The sequence below is a fragment of the Neophocaena asiaeorientalis genome, unplaced genomic scaffold (assembly GCF_003031525.2).
Source record: "Neophocaena asiaeorientalis asiaeorientalis breed wild unplaced genomic scaffold, Neophocaena_asiaeorientalis_V1.1 scaffold100, whole genome shotgun sequence".
Classification (NCBI taxonomy): Eukaryota; Metazoa; Chordata; class Mammalia; order Artiodactyla; family Phocoenidae; genus Neophocaena; species Neophocaena asiaeorientalis.
The window spans coordinates 3,525,195-3,545,391 of NW_020173955.1; the positions used below are offsets into that span (position 1 = coordinate 3,525,195).

General features: G+C 37.0%; 1 protein-coding gene across 1 annotated transcript in view; it reads right to left on the reverse strand.

Moving 5' to 3' along the window:
- The window catches only part of SANBR (SANT and BTB domain regulator of CSR), a 66,846-nt gene that overhangs the window by 15,154 nt on the left and 31,495 nt on the right, over positions 1-20,197 (reverse strand). Inside the window, exons 12-15 of the mRNA XM_024752917.1 lie at positions 8,526-8,671; positions 7,555-7,651; positions 6,545-6,577; positions 5,184-5,283 (exon numbers count right to left, since the gene is read on the reverse strand). Of these exons, the coding sequence (XP_024608685.1) occupies positions 5,184-5,283; positions 6,545-6,577; positions 7,555-7,651; positions 8,526-8,671 (376 nt within the window). The remainder of the gene's footprint in view (positions 1-5,183; positions 5,284-6,544; positions 6,578-7,554; positions 7,652-8,525; positions 8,672-20,197) is intronic.

Consider the following 20,197-nt stretch of genomic DNA (forward strand, 5'->3'; position numbering starts at 1 on the left):
TTGTGGCTCGCGGGCTCTAGAGCGCAGGCTCAGTAGTTGTGGCACATGGGCTTAGGTGCTCCACAGCATGTGGGATATTCCCAGACCAGGGCTTGAACCTGTGTCCCCTGCATTGGTAGGCGGATTCTTAACCACTGCGCCACCAGGGAAGTCCCCACACTTTAAATTTAAAAACACGAAGAAGTTGAAAATAAAAGGATAGAAAAAAGATATGTTATCCAACTGGTAAACAAAAAAAATCTAGAGTGATTATGTTAATATTAAACAAAACAGACTTTCAGACAAGCAGTTTTACTATAGACAAGGAGGGGGTAGATCATGAGAAAAGAGTCAATACACTATAAATGTACATGTGCCTAATTACAAAGCTCTAACACATACACAAAGCAAAAACTGACAGACTTGAAAGGAAAAATACATAAATTAACAAGCATAGCTTGAGATTTCAATAACACTCTCTTAGTAATTGATAGAACAAGTAGTCAGAATATGATTAGAGAAGACTTGTACCAGAAAATCAAACCAACTTGACCCTACCTTTAAAGACTACTCCACCTATAACAGCAGAATTCACATTCTTTTCACGCACATCTGGAACACGTGTCAATAAAATTTAGAAGATGAAACCACAGAGTACATTTTCTGACCATGATGGAATTAAATTAGAAACCTACAACTGAGAAGTATCCAGAAAAATCTGAAAATATTTGGAAATTAAACCCATTACTAAACAACACATGGGTCAAAGACAAAATCATAAGGGAAATTAGAAAATATTTTGTATTGAATATAAATGAAAAAAAGATATATCAAGTCTATGAATACTTAAAAGCAATGCTTAGAGTGAATCTTATAGCTTTAAATGCTTATACTAGAAAAGAAGTAAAAAAACAATGATTTTGGGCTTCCCTGGTGGCGCAGTGGTTGAGAGTCCACCTGCCGATGCAGGGGACACAGATTCGTGCCCCGGTCCGGGAAGATCCCACATGCCGCGGAGTGGCTAGGCCCGTGAGCCATGGCCACTGAGCCTGCTCGTCTGGAGCCTGTGCTCCGCAACGGGAGAGGCCACAACAGTGAGAGGCCTGCGTACCGCAAAAAAAAAACCCAACAAAAACCAATGATTTAAGTTTCCACTTTTAGAACCTAAAAAAAAGAGGAAATTAAGTCCAAAGTAATTACAAGGAAGGAAATAGTAAATATAAGAGGGAAAATCAATGAAATATAAAATAGGCAAACTACAGAGAAAGTCACTGAAATCAAAAGCTGGTTCCTTGAAAAGATCAACAAAACTAATAAACCTCTAGCTAAACTGACCAAGAAAAAAAGAGATAAGACACAAATTATCAATATCAGGAATGAAAGAGGGACATCACTAGAGATCCTTCAGACAGAAAAGGGTAATAAGAAAATACCATGAGCAACTTTATGCCAATAAATGTGACAACTTGGATAAAATGGACACATTCCTTGAAAGAAATTATCAAAACATTCAAGAAGAAATAGAAAACCTGAATAGCACTATATTAATTAAAGACCTTAACTGATAATTAAAAAGCTTCCTATAAAGAAAACTCCAGGCCCAAATGACTTTACTGCTGAATTTCACCATACTTTTAAGGGACAAAGAATACAAATACTACACAAATTCTTTCAGAAAAGAGAAGTGAACATTTTCCAACTCATTTTATGAGGTATTAACCTGATAACAAACTTGAAGAAGACATCACAAAAAAACTACAGACAAATATCCCCCATGAACACAAACAAAACATCTTTAACAAAATACAAGCAAGTCCAATACACTAACATATAAAGAGAAAAACACCTCACGACCAAGTGAAGCTTACCTCGGAAGACTGATGTAACACTTGAAAAATCAATGTAATTCATCATATTGATATAATGATGGAGAAAGACTATATTATCATCTCAGTAGATGGAGAAAAAGCATTTGACAAAATTCAACACCCATTCATGTGGCAAACTAGAAACAGAAAGGAACCTCCTCAACCTAAGAAAGGGCGTTTATGAGAAGCCAACAACTAACGTTACATACTTAATGGTTAAAGATAGAGGGGACCTCCCTGGAGTCCCAGTGGCTAAGACTTCGCCTTCCAGTGCAGGGGGTGTGGGTTTGATCCCTGGTCGAGGAGCTAAGATCCCACAAGCCTCACAGCCAAAAAAACCAAAACATAAAACAGAAGCAATACTGTAACAAATTCAATAAAGACTTTAAAAATGGTCCACATCAAAAAAAAATCTTTAGAAATATAAAGACTGAATGCTTTCCCCCTAAGATAGGGAACAAGGCAAGTATGTCTGTTCTCACCACTTCTATTCAACATCAGGTCCTAACCAACACAAAAAGGCAAGACAAAGAGATAAAAGGCATACATACTGAAAGCAATCTAATAAGCAAAGAAAAATTAAGTCAATTTAGCAAGGTCATAGGATACAAAGTCAATACACAAAGACCAGCTGTATTTCAATATTACCATCAATGAACAATTGGAAACTTTAAAAAACCTACTTCCATTTATAAAAGCATAAGAAAATACTTAGGAACAAATTTAACAAAAGATGTTACAACGTTTGCATAATGAAACTACAAAACATGATTGAGAAACATTAAAGAAGACTTAAATAAATGGAGAGACAGTCCGTGTTCATGGATTGGAAGACTTACCATTGGGAAAAAAAAAGAGCAACATACAGCTTCAACACAATTCCAATACCAAAATAAACTAAGACAAGAGAACAGTTTTGGAGGACTCACACCACTGATTTCAAGAGTCACTAAAAACTACAAAAATTAAGACAGTGTGACATTGATATACTGATGTAAAGATAGAAGAATCAATGGAAGAGAACAAAGTTCAGAAGTAGATCCATATGTAATGGTCAACTGATTCTTTAACAAAGTTGCTAAAGTAATCCAATGGGGAAAGAACAGTCCTTTCAACAAATAGTACTAGGACAACTGGCTATGCCTATGGAAAAAAAAAAGAATCTTGACTCTTACCTCATACCACAACAAAAATTAACCTGGAAGGTACTGTATACTTAAATATAAGAGCTAAAGTCATAGAACCTCTAAAAGAAAACATAGAAAATCTTTGTGACTTTGGGGTAGCCAAAGATTTCTTAGCTAATAAAGCCTGAAACATAAAAGGAAAGCTAAAAAATTATAGTTCACAAAATTAAAAACTTGTTTTCAAAAGACAATGTTAATAAAAGTAAAAGGCAAGTCATAGACTAGGGAAAAATACCTGCAAAACATATGGACTTGTATCCACAAATATATAAAGAACTCTTACAATTCAATAAGGCAAACAATTCAATTAAAAAAGATTTAAGGCAAAAGATTTAAACAGACATTTCACAAAAAAGACATATAAATGACCAAGAAGCACATGAAAAGATGCGAAGAATTACACACGCACTAGAATGCCTAATATTAAAAAACCCCACAATAATACCAAGTATTGGTACAAATGTGTAGCGACTGGAACTCTCATACATTGCTGGTGGGATGCAAAATGGTACAGTCACTTTGCAAAACAGTTTGGCAGTTTCTTATAAAGTTAAACATACACTGAGCTTGTGACCCAGCAATTCCACTTGTAGGTATCTACCCAAGAGAAATGAAAACATATGTCCACACAAACTTTTACGCAAATGTTCACAGCAGCATTATTCGTAACAGCCAAGAACTGAAAAGAACCCAAATGTCCATGAAATGGTGGATGGATGAACAGATTATGGTATATTTCTACAATGGAACACTACTCTGCAATACAAAGGAACAAACTACTGATACACACAACAAATGGATGAATCTCAAAAACATCATACTAAGTGAAAGAAGCCAGACACAAAAGGCTATTCATGATTCCATTTATATGAGATCTTAGAAAAGGTAAACCACAGTGACAAAAAGCAGATTATTGGTTGCCTGGGATTGGGAGTGGGGAAAGGGAACTGAGTGTAAAGGGTTAGAAGGAAGCTTTCTGGAGTGATATTCTAGGTCTTGATTTTGGTGGTAGTTATACAACTGTGCTTAAAGTCATCAGTGTGTACACTTAAAAATGAATGAATTTTATTACATGTAAACTATACCTCAATCAACTGTGAAACACACACACACACACACAAAACATAGTAGCATTTTCTCCTTCACTAATTAGTATTGAAAAATAATTGATAAATGACTAGTTTTTTCATTAGGGGAATTCAACATGTAAAGAAAAATTATATAAAACTTAGAAATAAGACAAAGGGAAGACTGCATGTCCTTTAAGTGATATACTGGAGGACTGCTTACTTAATCCTCTAAGAGAACGTCCTTATGTTTGACTTTCCTGTCTACTATTGATTGAAAGCCCAGATACTGTGAATTTTCATGTTACCTTACAAATTTTTCTAACAGAAATGCAAATGATTTCTGTCCAATAGAAAAGATAACCCCAGGACTTCCCTGTTGGTCCAGTGGTTAAGACTCCGTGCTTCCACTGCAGGGGGCACGGGTTTGATCCCTGGTTGGGGAAACAAGATCCCACATGCCATGTGTCGGGGCCAAAAAAAGGAAAAAAGGAAAACAAAGATAACCCTGGTGGTTATGGGTTTATTGCCTTATATGACATTAATCAGTGTTGTATCTAATTTGCAATCATTTTTTAACATTCTTTTTTCAATTGCCTACAAATACCTGAGCCTTCAAATGCTTAACCCTAACCCTAACTTTCCCTGCTATTTCTCTCACTAATGGGTTGAAAAATTTTGACACAAGTTCATTCTATAGGTGTATAAAGTTATGGTTTTAACTTAAAAAAATCATACTTTGATGACTATTATTTAATGCTTCATTTGAGTGTCACTTCAAATCATCTCAGGTACAATGAGATAGTCACACATTTTGAGAAACCCATTAGGTTACACCTGAAATGAAAACTTGGAGGGTTATTTCTTAGTATACAGCACTTTAAAAAAAAAATAACTTTATGAGTATTCTGTGTTAGTGTCAGGGTTAGGGAATCTTGATGAAGCCTCTATTATTTATTTTTTCCATGTTGTAACCTACCATGTAGACTTATAAAGCCAATTCTTCATCCCTTGCATTAAATCCTTTGGAATATACCCTCCTCATAAAAGTGAGACTTGATTTTTAACTTAGAAATCCATACTTTGTTTCTTGGATACTTCTTCTTCATCTCCAACTTCATCTTCAGTGACCTCGGACCCAGTGGTATATTCTTCTTCTTCTGAAAATAATGACTGCTGTTTCTGAATTGAAAAAACAAATACATTGTATTAAAACTGTATATTATCACATCACCAATGAATTCTTTCAAACACACTCATCTAAATTTATTTTGGATGAATGAGCCAAACAAGAACTGATAAAATGACCACTGTCTAGCACAACTTTCAGGAAATGGATGTAAGAATTTCTACATTTAGGACAAGATAGCATTACATTAAATATTTTAAAAATTTATTTCCTTCACAGATTCTAGCAGAGTGATGGGCACATTATAAGTACTCAGTATTTGTTGAACTGCACTTCTATCACTCAATTGAAAGTATTTTCCTTGATATTAAGATTAAATTATGGACTTCCCAGGTGGTCCAGTGGTAAAGAATACGCCTTCCAATGCAGGGGATGCGGGTTCAATCCCTGGTCAGGGAACTAAGATCCCACATGCCGTGGGGCAACTAAGCCCACATGACACAACTACTGAACTCGTGTGCCTTAACTAGAGAGCCTGCGTGCCGCAAACCAGAGACCACACTCTCTGGAACCCATGCGCCACAACTACAGAGCCCACGCACCCTGGAGCCTGTGTGCCACAACTAGAAAAGAGAAAAAAAAAAACCCACATGCCACAACTAGAGAAGCGTGCACAGCACAACGAAAAATCCCCTCATGACTCAACGAAGATCCCGCGTGCTGCAACTAAGACCTGATGCAGCCAAAAATAAATAAATAAAACTAAAAAAAAGATTAAACTAAAATACAATAATTGCCAATATGAATGTAGTCTCATAAACAAGTAAATGTGCACATTCTCTGGGTGAATGTGGTGCTGGATCATCTGAACGTATCGTCATCAGTTTCCTCCATCTATCTACCCTACTGTCTGTTATCACTGATACAAATTTCTATTCCATTCTTGTGAATACTGGTGGCAGATGGCATAGTAATGGCAAATAGGTAAAAAACAAAAAAAAATCAATAAATCAATCAAACCACCAAATAATTGGAACTTAATTGATATGTTGTTTTGTTCAATGTTCTAAATGTGACTTAAAAGTGACTTTAAAAAAGTCATTTAAGAAAACTTATGGATTTTGCAGCTAGCTAATGGAGTATGTGTCTGTTTTAAACATGACTTTTTAAGAAGTGCGAAATTACAGAAGCTGAAAAGGATGATATACATTTAACTAAAATCTATAAAATTAGATACTCATGAGATTCTATTAAACTGAACTTTGATTTAGGAAGAAAGAGATTCATGAAAGTGAAATATAGTTGCTCACTTACCAGCTGCAGTGTCCAGTTTTTCAGTGATAAGAACTATAAAAAAGACAAAGGAATAAGAGATTCATATATCTGCATCTACCCAGATTGCAGCTCCTTATTTTCATATGGATATTGTAGAAGAGTTGGAAAAAGTTAAAAAAGTTCATTCCCTTCTAGGTTGAAACATAATTTTAAACTCATCTAAAAATGATATAGTACAATCTTTTGTATTCCCTGCCCAGAAAAAATGTGTATGTCTACAAAAAAGAAAAAAAAAAAAATCAACATTTCCTAGGGTCATTTCCAAAGGACAAGTAAATCACATATAGAGATAATATAATTTTATATTGTGAATTATTTCAATCACTTTTTAATGTTTATATTCTATTATAAATTAAGGAACCAGACTATATATGGATATTCAAGAAATCTAATTTGCTATTTTGTAAATAATTTATAAATAAATGTTAGTTATTAAACACAGCCATCTAAAGTTTATAATGCATTTTACATGGAATATTTCATTTTCTCAAGTAAATGCTACTTCAACTAACACAGACAGGAAGTTCACAGGCAAACAGAGACTCCCTGGCTGTTAGTAACAGGAATCAAAGGAATCAAAGCTTTCCAGTCACCTTGAAAATATCTCAGTTTTGAAACCCTGGAAAAACTAAATGCATTACTGAATACAATTAACAAAAAGAATTTCATACCAAAAAATGTTTACAGGACTAGGAGGGGATAAAATATCCCATTCATACTATCTTCATTTCTCAAATCATTATTTGTCCATAATAAACCCTGAAGACTATATTTTCCCCCAAATTTAAGTTGATTAATTATTAATTCTTTGAGTGCAAGGAATGCATCATCCTTATAGTCCTGTTAACTCAGCATAATACCTTGTTATGAGAGTTAATGCATATTAATGGAAAATTTCAGTATTAATTTAAACAGATCAAATTTCTGTCAAAAATTAAATATTATCAATTGTTTTTATAAATAAAGAATAAATGAAGCAAGCTACTTACAGCATTGAGCTCCCCACTCTTGGGGCCCCATGGTGTATTTGGCTCCAGTAAAACATCACAGTCTAGACCCTTTTCATCACAAGGACCACCAAAATCACTTGAAAGGAAAAGACATTTTATGGAGAAGTGTTCAATTTAAGATTTATTTTTTGGCCTTGCTGCGCAGCATGCAGGATCTTAGTTGCCCAACCAGGGATCAAACCTGGGCCCTGCCAGTGAAAGTTGCCGAGTCCTAACCACTGGACCGCCAGGGAATTCCCCAATTTCTTAAGAATTTAAATGCAAACAATATCTTTTCTTATTGCAAATGTTTTATAAATTGCTCTTTAGAAATACAGTTCTTGAGTATAAAGGTATGCCACTTCAACATTTACATTTCTTAATGCATCTAGTGACTCCCCCAGCATAAGTCACTCCATATGGGGGGAGCACCACTATACTCCAAGCATTGTACCTGCCAGGTGGTGAAACAGGCTGCTATGGTGGATATTGCTTTGAGGACAGCTTTTATTAGAGAGTCCTCCTACCCCCAACCTGACAGCCTGTTGCAACTGTAAAATGATGGAAGTGACTTCATTAATTACTGAATCCAAGGAGTTCAAATTTATGCAAAGATAACCTCAACCATCAATTTTTTTTTCTAGTTCCATCAATTAGCTAAGATGGGCTTAAGTAACTTGGAAAACATTTTTTAAATCCTCTAAAATTGGAGTGTGGGCCCCACCCTTTGAATCACCAGGAACTCCTATTATTAGTTTTTCTTCCCCTTGGACTTCCAGTATTTAGAGGTTTTTTTCCTACCAAATAAACATCTGCTTGCTCTTATTGTAAGCTAACATATAATTTCAGCTAGGCTTTCTGAAATAACGAAAACAACTGCCATTATTGATTTGGGGAGGTACTGGGGGGTAGAGGATTCCAGGATGCGAACCATTGAATAAAGCCGCAGTACACCATTTCCCCCACCTCACCTGACTGTATCTTTAGCAAAAGGCACAAGAATGATATCTTTGTGTTTCTGCAGATCATCCAGTATTCTGGCAGTTGGGCAGGACAGCAAATCTTCACCTTCACCTTGATCACGAAGAACAACCATGTGGTCCTTCACTTTACAACCCTGTCACGTACAAGACTAAATTTGAGAGGTTGGTTCATTATAGAAACATTCCTTTAAAGACGACTGTATGTTTCTGTTCTTTGCCCCGTCATACCATCCTACTAACACTTTTACACCTTTCTCAGTATCTCAAAAAATAATACTCATACAGAAAAGAGCATGAAACATAAATGTATACCTTAACAAATATCCATGTAACACTATCCACACTAAAAAACAGAATATTGCCAATACTCCAGGATTCCTCTTGGGCCCATTCCCAACCATAATTGCCTCCATCCTTCCCAAAGGATAACCTCTACCTCGACTTTTATGGTTCTCACTTTCTTGCTTATACCTTTTACCACTTAAGGATGTATTCCTAAACACTACAGTTTAGTTTGTCTCATTTGTATTTTTTTTTTGAAATAAATTTATTTATTTATTGGCTGCATTGGGTCTTTGCTGCTGCACACGGGCTTTCTCTAGTTGTGGCGAACGGGGGCTACTCTTCGTTGTGGTGCGCAGGCTTCTCACTGCAGTGGCTTCTCTTGTTGCGGAGCACAGGATCTATGTGCACGGGCTTCAATAGTTGTGCACATGGGCTCAGTAGTTGTGGCTCGTGGGCTTTAGTGCTCAGGCTCAGTAGTTGTGGCCCATGGGCTTAGTTGCTCTGCGGCATGTGGGATCTTCCCGGATCAGGGCTCAAACCCATGTCCCCTGAATTGGCAGGCGGATTCTTAACCACTGCGCCACCAGGGAAGTCCCATCTCATTTGTTTTAATACTATGTTTTTGTGATTCAACCATGTTACTACATGTAACTAACATTTGCTTTAATGCCATTGTATGAATAATCACAATTTGCTTATCTATTCTACAGCTGGTGGATGGGTTATTTCCAGTTTGGAACTAGTCCAAGTAGTAGTATTATGAACATTCCTTAACATGTTTCCTGATGCACAAGTGCTCATGTATACCAAATTAAATTACTATCAGCAGTGTATGAGAGTTCTCATTATTCTATGTTCTTGATAACACTTGGTGAGACATTTTAATTGTAGTCATTCTGGTGAGCATGTAGTGGTATCTGTGGTTTTAATTTGCATTTCCCCAATTAAAAATGAGGTTGAGCTCCTTTTCATGTTTACTGAACAACAAGGAACTTTCTGGTGTGAAGTTCCTATTGTCGTTTTCTTATTAATTTGTACAAGTCAAAAAAATCTTAATATGAACCTTTTATGGATATGTGTTGCTAATATCTGGTCCCACTTGTGAGTTTGTCTCTTCAGTTTCAGTTTATTTAATGTAGTTAATGTACTTGAATTTAAAATTTCTCCCTTTATGGTATTATCTTTTAATAGCTTTATAAGTTTTTTATTCTTTTCTGGCCACCCTGCACGGCTTGCGGGATCTTAGCTCCCTGACTAGGGATCGAACCCGCTCCCTCGGCAGTAAGAGCATGAAGTCCTAACCACTGGACTGCCAGGGAATTCCCAGCTTTATTAACTTTTGTTTCACATATAGGCTTTTTGGGGGGAATAGTTTGGGCTATTTTTTCCCCATTTTGATATCCCAATGTCCCGGTACCTCTTATTGGAAAGTCTATCCTTTGCCCACTGGTCTGTAACGTCACCTCTGTCACAGTAGCTAAGTAGCTTTGAGTACAAAGTACTCCAAGTATCTAAGTAGCTTTGAGTACAGACATTCCTTGGTATCTGTGGGGGATCGGTTCTAGGAGTCCCCGTATATACCAAAATCCACAGATTCAACTAACCGCAAATTATGTGGTACTGTACGTCTTTATTTTTTTTAATTCATGTATAAGTGGACCTACACAGTTCAAACCAGTGTTGTTCAAGGGTTAAATGTACTTCATTCTCTGCTACTGGTCCATCCGTTTAATCTTTGTCAGTATCACTCTGTCTTAATTACCTAAGACTTAAAATAAATTTTGATACTGAGCAGAGAAAGTACTTCTACCTTTGTGTTCTCTGAGAGTATCTTAGCTATTCTTGGCCCTTTGTATTTCCATAAATATTTCAGGATCAGCTTAGAAAAGTTCCTGATAAAAACCTGTTAGGATTTTTACTGAGATCGCATGGATCTATATAGGTCAGTTTGGTGAACATTTATATCTTTACAATATTGAGTCTGAATCCATGAACATGGTATAAAAATCCATTTTTTAGTTTCATTTTCTCTGAATAATGTTTTATGTTTTCTATATAGAGTTCTTATGTTTTATTTTATTAGATTTATTCCTAGGTACTTATTTTTGAGGCTACTGTAAGTGGTTTCTTTTTATAAATTTCATTTTCTAATCTCATTGGTTTATAGAAATACAATTGATTTTTGTAAATGATTTTTAATAGATCAATCTTAAATTCTTACTAATTCTAATGATTTGTCTATAGATTCTTCAGGGTTTTCTACATTCACAATTATCGTCTGCAAATTATGAGAGCTCCATTCAATCTCTATAACCTTTTAATATTTCTTTTTCTTGTGTTAATATACTGTTCAGGACCTCCAGATCAATTTGAATAGAAGTATGTTGACAATGAGCATCCTTATCATGCTCCCAATTTCAAAGGAAAATTTTTCTACATTTCACTATCAAGTGTAATATTTGCTGTAAGTCTTATATTATGTATCCTTTATTAGATTACATCATGTCCCTTTTATTTCCATTAGTAAGAATTTTAATTTTTGTTTCTGCTTTTTTATCATTCCACTCATTCCCTTCACACACATTAATTCAGAAGTTATACACCCTTCTATGCTTTTAGTGGTTACCCTAGAACTTATAACATGTATCCTCGACTTATCAAAGTCTAATTTAATACACTCCCTAATGCAAGACCTTTTAAACTCCATTTCATCACTCTCCCAACTTATAGGCTATTATTATGGGTTTTAATATTATACACTAAAATGTATAGTATATATCAATTATTTTAAAATTGTCTATATGATTAATGTAATTATACATTTATTAAAAACACACACATAAAGCATTACCACTATTGTTTTACCATTATTGCTTCATACAGCCAATGTTCATTTAGATTTACCAATATATTAATTTCTTTCTTTGGTCTTCATTCCTTCCTGTATCTTGAGAACATCCATTAGTATTTCCTTTTTTTTAAAAAAAAATTTATTTATTTATTTTTATTTATTTGGCTGTACCAGGTCTTAGCTGCATCACGTGGGATCTTTGTTGCAGCATGTGGGATATCTTTAGTTGTGACACGTGGGCCCTTAGTTGCGGTATGTGGGATCTAGTTCCCTGACCAAGGATCGAACCCAGGCCCCCTGCATTGGGAGCGTGTAGTCTTAACCACTGGACCTCCAGGGAAGTCCCAGTATTTCCTTTTTAAAGCAGTTTGCTAGCTGCAAATTCTTTCAATTTTTCTTTGCCTAAAAAATCTTTATTTTGCTTTCATTCTCAAAGGATATTTAAGGAAGGCACAGATTTTCTAGATTATTAACTATTTCTTTTGTCACACTGCAGACCTAGTAGAGGGGCTTCCCTGGTGGCGGAGTGGTTAAGAATCTGCCTGCCAATGCAGGGGACACGGGTTCGAGTCCTGGTCTGGGAAGATTCCACATGCCATGGAGCAACTACCGAACTGGCACTCTACAGTCCGCGAGCCACAACTACTGAGCCCACGCGCCTAGAGCCCGTGCTCCGCAACAAGAGAAGCCACCACAATGGGAAGACTGCGCACCACAACAGAGTAGCCCCCGCCCGCCACAACTAGAGGAAGCCCATGTGTAGCAACGAAGACCCAACACAGCCAAAAACAAACAAATAAATAAATAAATTTATAAAAACAAAACAAAACAAACAAAAAAGACCTAGTGGACTATACCTTGGCTTCCATTGCTATTGCTGAGATGTGAACTCTAATTATTGATTTTTTGAAGAGATTCTATACTTTTTCCCTCTGGTTGCTTTAAAAATGCTCTTTTTGTTTTCTGCAGTTTCATTATGATAGGTATGGGTATGATTTTTTTTTCCTGAAAGACATTCTTTTTTTAAACTAAAAAAATTTTTTTCTTCCAGTTTATTGAGATATAATTGACCTACAGCACTGCAGAAGTTTAAGGAATACAGCGCCAAAAACAAACAAATTAAGTTATTTAAGTTATTATTGCAATAAGCTTAGTGAACATCCATCATCTCATATAGGTACGGAATTAAAGAAATAGAAGATTTTTTTCTCTTGGGACAAGAACTCTTAGGATTCACTCTCTTAACATTTATATATAACAGTTACATTTATCATGTTGTATATTACAGGATTTCTTATCTTATTGGGAGTCAATGAAATTCTTGAATCTATAAATTAATATCTCTCAATAATTCTGAAATATCTTAGCCATTATCTCTTCAAATTTTGCCTCTGATCCATTCTTTTTCTCTTCTAAGGGGAAACCCCATTAAAAACTTAGACCTTCTCACACAAAAACACAAATACTGTATGATTCCACAATAGAGGTAGTCAAACTCATAGAGACAAAGTAGAGTGGTGGTTGCCAGGAGGCAATGGGAATTGTTCATTAGGTAGAGAGTTTCAGCTTTGCAAGAGGAAAGAGTTCTGGAGATGGGCTGCACAACAGGAATATATTTAACGTTACCGAACTGTATGCTTAAAAAATGATGATGGGGACTTCCCTGGTGGTGCAGTGGTTAAGAATCCGCCTGCCAGTGCAGGGGACATGGGTTCGAGCCCTGCTCCGGGAAGATCCCACATGCCACGGAGCAACTAAGCGCGTGCGCCACAACTCCTGAGCCTGTGCTCTGAGCCACAACTACTGAGCCCACGTGCCACAACTACTGAAGCCCACGAGCCTAGAGCCCATGCTCTGCAACAAGAGAAGCCACTGCATTGAGAAACCCATGTACCACAACAAAGAGTAGCCCCCGCTCACTGCAACTTGAGAAAGCCCGTGCACAGCGACGGAGGCCCAATGCAACCAAAAAAAAAAAAAAAGGATGGCAAATTTATGTTATGTTTACTTTACAATTAAAAAATATTAGACATGTACTCTCTAGGTCTCTTACTTTCTTTTATATTTCTCATAATTTTGTCTGTCTGTGCTTCATTCCGGATAGTTTCTTCTGACTTTTATCTTTCATTTTACTAATTTTTCAGCTATAACTAAGTTGCTGTTAAATTTGCCACGGATCTTAAATTTGTTATTACATTTTTCAGTAGTAGCATTTCTATTTGTTTTTATTTAAACTATCTGTCACTTTAAAAAATATTTATTTATTTATTTATTTATTTGGCTGTGCTGGGTCTTAGTTGTGGCGTGTAGAATCTTTTCAGTTGCTGCATGCACCATATTTAGTTGCATGCATGTGAACTCTTAGTTGTGGCATGTGGGATCTAGTTCCGTGACCAGGGATCAAACCCAGGCCCCCTGCATTGGGAGCGTGGAGTCTTAGCTACTGGACCACCAGAAGCTAAGGGAAGTCCCTCTTTGTCACTTTCTATAGTTTATAATTCCCTGTCAAAAATTTCTGAACTTGGCTTCTATCAACTTAAACTAGTAATCTTATTATGTGTCAATAATTCCAATATGTGAGTTCTCTGTCATTTATTTTTGTTGTCTAAATTCTGCTGTTCCCATTCTTGGTAACTTATTTTCATCTATGTCAGGTTATCTTTGTATGCTGAATATTTTGTTTAAAAATTTTTTTGTAGAAATAATTTGAGGTATACAATAATGTTCTCTTTCTTCAAAGAGAATGTTTACTGCTTTTGCCAGATGTCTGGGGACCATGGCAATCCAGGATTACCTTAATCCAAGTTCAGGGCCTGAATTTCTTAGGCTACCCAAATAAATCAAAACCAGGTTGCTATTCAATCAAGGGAAGGTTTGCTTCTCATTTCCTCTTATTTTCTTTGGGATACCAATACAAAGTGTAGGGCTGGGGATGTTATTCATTAATGTCCCCATTCTTGGCATCCTAACTACTGGACCTGATAGGCACCAAAAGCTCAGCCCAGACTCTCAGCTGTCTCTTTCAGTTTGGTCATCACCTCCAGGACAAAAATGGCCCTAAGTGCTGGCTCACTTCTTTGGGTTCCCATCATCTCTTATATCTTAACACTAATTCCCCATTAGCATTTTGATGCTTTTAATATAATCTTTACAGTTATATTTCATACTTCTTTTTTTAGTTACCTTTTGATGGGAGGATTAGTCTGAATTACTTAGTCTGCCATTACTGGAAATATAACTCACCAAATGAGCTATTCATATTTCACTTAGTCTAAGAAATCACTTTAATCAATTTCCATGATGTTGCACACCAGACTTAAAATACAATTTAGCTGCTATTTATTCCTGAATCCTCTCACAATGAATGGAATATCAGTAGTCAATACAACCAGTAAATAGACAACAAAAAGCCAAAGAGATACAACTCTTAGAAATATTGTTCAAAGTGATATAAATGTGACAGTTAAAAGAGAAGCTTGGGGCTTCCCTGGTGGCGCAGTGGTTGACAGTGCGCCTGCCGATGCAGGGGACGCGGGTTCGTGCCCTGGTCCGGGAAGATCCCACATGCCGCGGAGCGGCTGGGAACCATAAAGAAATGCAATGACTAAATCATGTTACTGCAAAGCCATAACAATAATCATGAATAATGCAATTATCTTGGGCCTATCAAAGCGAACCCCATTTTGCTTAAAGTCTCATGCCCCATTTAAATAGCTTTGTGTGAAAAGCATTATCTAAAACTTTAAACATGAACATGAACATTTTAAGGGTAACCTATTTATTACTTCACCAATAAAATTTCTGACTAATCAAAACTGTTAATTGATCGTAAATATAACAAATTTCTTAATCCAGCTTAAATTTCATGATCCATCATTTTAATAACATCTATGGCTAATACTCCAAATTCCTTGCCCCTAAATTTCATTATACTCATCGAGATGAGCTCAAATACCTACTTTCTCTACGCCTGCACTCAAGCAGCTAAGGACTGCTGGAGAGAGTGATATAAAAAGGCATGTTGGATTTCACTGTAAATTCATGATCACCAATCTCCAAAGGGCTTTCAAACTGCCTAATAACCTACAAGATTTCTTTGGAAAATTCACTCTCCTGGTTTCCAAAAAGACTATTTCAAACCTTTGGTACTTCTTTCAAACCTTGGACCCTTCTCTCTTCCCCCTCATTCTTTTCTTTTTTAATAAAGAATTCTTTTATTTTTTTAGATTTATTTATTATTTATTTATTTATTTGTATTTGTATTTTTTGGCTGCCTCGGGTCTTAGTTGCTGCACTTGGGATCTTCACTGTGGTGCGCAGGCTTCTCTCTAGTTATGGCGTGTGAGTTTTCTCTCTCTAGTTGTGGTGGGCGGGCTCCAGGGCACGTGGGCTCTGTAGTTTGCGGCACGCAGGCTCTAGTTGAGGTGCGTGAGCTCAGTAGTTGTGGCACGTGGGCTTAGCTGCCCTGCAGCATGTGGGTTCTTAGTTCCCTGACCAGGGATCAAACCCACCTCCCCTGCATTGTAAGGTGGATTCTTTACCACTGGACCACCAGGGAAGTCCCTTCCCCCTCATTCTTAGCAGATCACTTTACCTTCTACTTTACAGAGAACAGAAAAGATAATAGGTTAGAACAACTTATCATCCAAATGACAAAAACACAATTTTACTATTATCTGCAACCATCCTACTCTTCTCTCCTGTTATAATAGAGGGGCTGCCCTTCCTCCTCTCTAAACGAATACTGCCATATATGCTTAAAATTGCACCTTATCCTGCCTCCTCATAAACCTTGTACTATCAATCTCTCCTCCTCAACTGGATCCTTCTTACTGACTTTAAAAATGTCTCTCCTGGGGCTTCCCTGGTGGCGCGGTGGTTGAGAGTCCGCCTGCCGATGCGGAGGACACGAGTTCGTGCCCAGGACCGGGAGGATCCCACATGCCGCGGAGCGGCTGGGCCCGTGAGCCATGGCCGCTGGGCCTGCGCGTCCGGAGCTGTGCTCCTCAACGGGAGAGGCCACAACAGTGAGAGGCCTGCGTGCCGCAAAAAAAAAAAAAAAAAAAAAAAAAAAAAGTCTCTCCTACAGTCTCTTCAGTAAGTGGTGCTGGGAAAACTGGACAGCTACATGTGAAAGAATGAAGTTAGGGCATTCTCTAACACCATACACAAACATACACTCAAAATGGATTAAAAACCTACATGTAAGGCCGGATACTATAAAACTCTTAGAGGAAAACATAAGCAGAACACTCCCTAACATAAATAGCAGCAATATCTTTTTTGATCTACCTCCTAGAGTAATGAAAATAAAAACAAAAATAAACAAATGGGACCTAATGAAACTTCAAAGCTTTTGCACAGCAAAGGAAGCCATAAACAAAACGAAAAGACAACCCACAGAATGGGAGAAGATATTTGCAAATGACGAGACCGACAAGGGACTAATCTCCCAAATATACAAACAGCTCATGCAGCTCAATATCAAAAAAAGCAAACAACCCAACCAAAAAATGGGCAGAAGTGTACACACTGCTGTATTTAAAATAGATAACCAACAACAAGGTCCTACTGTATAGCACAGGGAACTATATTCAATATCCTGTGACAAACCATGATGGAAAAGAATAGAAAAAAAGAATGTATATATGTGTATAACTGAGTCACTTTGCTGTAGAGCAGAGATTGGTACAACATTGTAAATCAACTATACTTCAATTAAAAAAAAAGAAAGAAAGTAAAAATAAAATAGACAACCAACAAGAACCTACTGTATAGCACAGGGAACTCTGCTCAATATTCTGTAATAACCTAAATGGGAAAATAATTTGAAAAAGAATGGAAAAAATAAAAATATATTTTAAAAAAAGAAAAAAATGGGTGGAAGATCTAATAGACCTTTCTCCAAAAAAGACATACAGATGGCCAAAAAGCACATGAAAAGATGCTCAACATCACTAATTATTAGAGAAACACAAATCAAAACTACAATGAGGTATTACCTCACACGGGTCAGAATGCCCATCCTCAAAAAATCTACACACAATAAATGCTGGAGAGGGTGTGGAGAAAATGGAACCCTCCTACACTGTTGGTGGCAATGTAAGTTGGTACAACCGTTATGGAGAGCAGTATGGAGGTTCCTCAAAAAACTAAATATAGAACTACCATATGACCCAGCAATCCCACTTGTGGGCATATACCCAGAGAAAAGCATAATTCAAAAAGATTACATGCACCCCAATGTTCATTGCAGCACTATTTACAATAGCCAAGACATGGAAGCAACCTAAATGTCCATCAAAAGACGAATGGATAAAGAAGCTGTGGAATATTACTCAGCCATAAAAAAGAAGATAATGCCATTTGCAGCAACATAGATGGACCTAGAGATTGTCACACTGAGTGAAGTAAGTCAGACAGAGAAAGACAAATATCATATGATACTGCTTATAAGTTGAATCTAAAAAAATGGTATAAATGAACTTATTTACAAAACAGAAATAGAGTCACAGATGTAGAAAACGGATATTGGGACTGACATATACACACTACTATATATAAAATAGATAACTAATAAGGACCTACTGTATAGCACAGGGAACTCTACTCAACACTCTGTAATGGGACTTTCCTGGTGGTCCAGTGGTTAAGATCCTGTGCTCCCAATGCAGGGGGCCTGTGTTCTATCCCTGGTCAGGGAGCTAGACCTCGCATGCTGCAACAAAGATCCTGCATGCCACAACTAAAAGATCCCACATGCGGCAACGAAGATCCTGCGTGCTAAGACCCAGCACAGCCAAATAAATAAATATTAAAAAAACAAAACTCTGTAATGACCTATATGAGAAAAGAATCTAAAAAAGAGCAGATACATGTATATGCATAACTGATTCACTTTGCTATACACCTGAAACTAACACATTGTAAATCAACTATACTCCATTAAAAATTTTTTTTAAAAGACAGAAACAATAAATATCCATAACCTAATTACTGATCCATCTTCTCCCTTTCTCAAATTTCCCAAAAGAGTTGTTAATCACACTGTTTCCATTTGTTTTTCTTCTACTCACTCCTCAACCCATACTAATCTGGCTTCTGAATCTAGCACTCCATCAAAACAGTTCTTCGCACTTAAGAATTCCAGGTCACAAAAGACACATTTCTTTCATTATTTTATTTGACCTCTTAGCAATAACTGGCATCGTGGACACTCTCTCCATCTTCAAATACTGCTCCCTTGACTTTCATGACATTCTTGGTTTACTCTGTCCCCTCCTGATCATTCTCCTTTGCAGGATCATGCTTCTCTATCCAACCAATAAATGTTGGAGTTTCTCTAGGCTCTGTTGTAAACCCTCTGCTCTATGCTCACCTATACCTGCTGGCTTCAATTATCACTTATTTGCAAGACTTAGAAATTATTACCTATAGCCTACCCACTCTCTAAACACCAAAACCCACGTATCTAACACTCTTTGCCTGGTTATCTCATAAAGTACCTCAAACTCAAAATGTCCAAAACAGAACTCATGAGCTCCTCTCCAGACCTGATTCCTTTGTTGTTTTCCTCCTCAGTGAATAGCACCACCATCTATCCAGTAGCAGAAGCAAGAAACTGAGTCATCCTTGACTCCTCCAATCCCCTCTGTGAAATAATCCAATAGGTCAATTCGGTTTTATTTCCTAAATACTGAATTCATCCATTTCTCTTTGTCTCCACTGCCCTAGTCCAAGTCACTGTCATCTCCCTAAGACTACTCTGATAGTTCTCCTTGTACCTGACTCCACTGACTATTCCCTAAGCCGTTCTCCACACACAATTGATATTTTCAAAATCTGAAATAAAGAAGAAACTAAAGCACAGCCTAGGAGGTCCCGCCCCTGCATGGCTGACACCTGCTGACCTCTCCAGCCCCGTCTTCAGCCATGCATGTTTTTTTACAACAGGCACAGTTTCTTTCAGTCTCATTTACCCACTGTATTCCTTTTGGCCTTGCTGTTCTGACCAAAGGGGCTCTTTCCCTTCCTCTTTGCCTCACATACTCCTACCCACCCTTCAGATCTCTGTGCCAACTCCTTACGGAGGGAGGCTTTCCCTGATTTCAAGGTCCAGATCAAACCAGCCTATTACAGAAATTCTTCAAACATTCCTTTGCCTGCTTTTCCCCCCCTTTTGACATTATTGCCTGAACTGTAAGCTCCATGGAGGCAGAAACTACCCAGTTTTACACACTACTCTCTGCCTTGCACAGTCTGCGACACAACTTTGGCACTTCATAAATATTTACTGTATGGATGATGATGATGAAGACCTGAAGGTTCCTTTCGTCCATTCACGAAACTTAATTACATAACATTTTCAAGAATGTGAGTGATCAAGGACTCTAACCTAGAGCAATACTCATATACTGCACCAAGATATATGTGCAAGGATGTTCACTGCAACACTGTAATATTATTAATCTGGAAACAACCTAAATGTTCATCAATAGGAGACTGGTTAAATAAATTGTGAAAT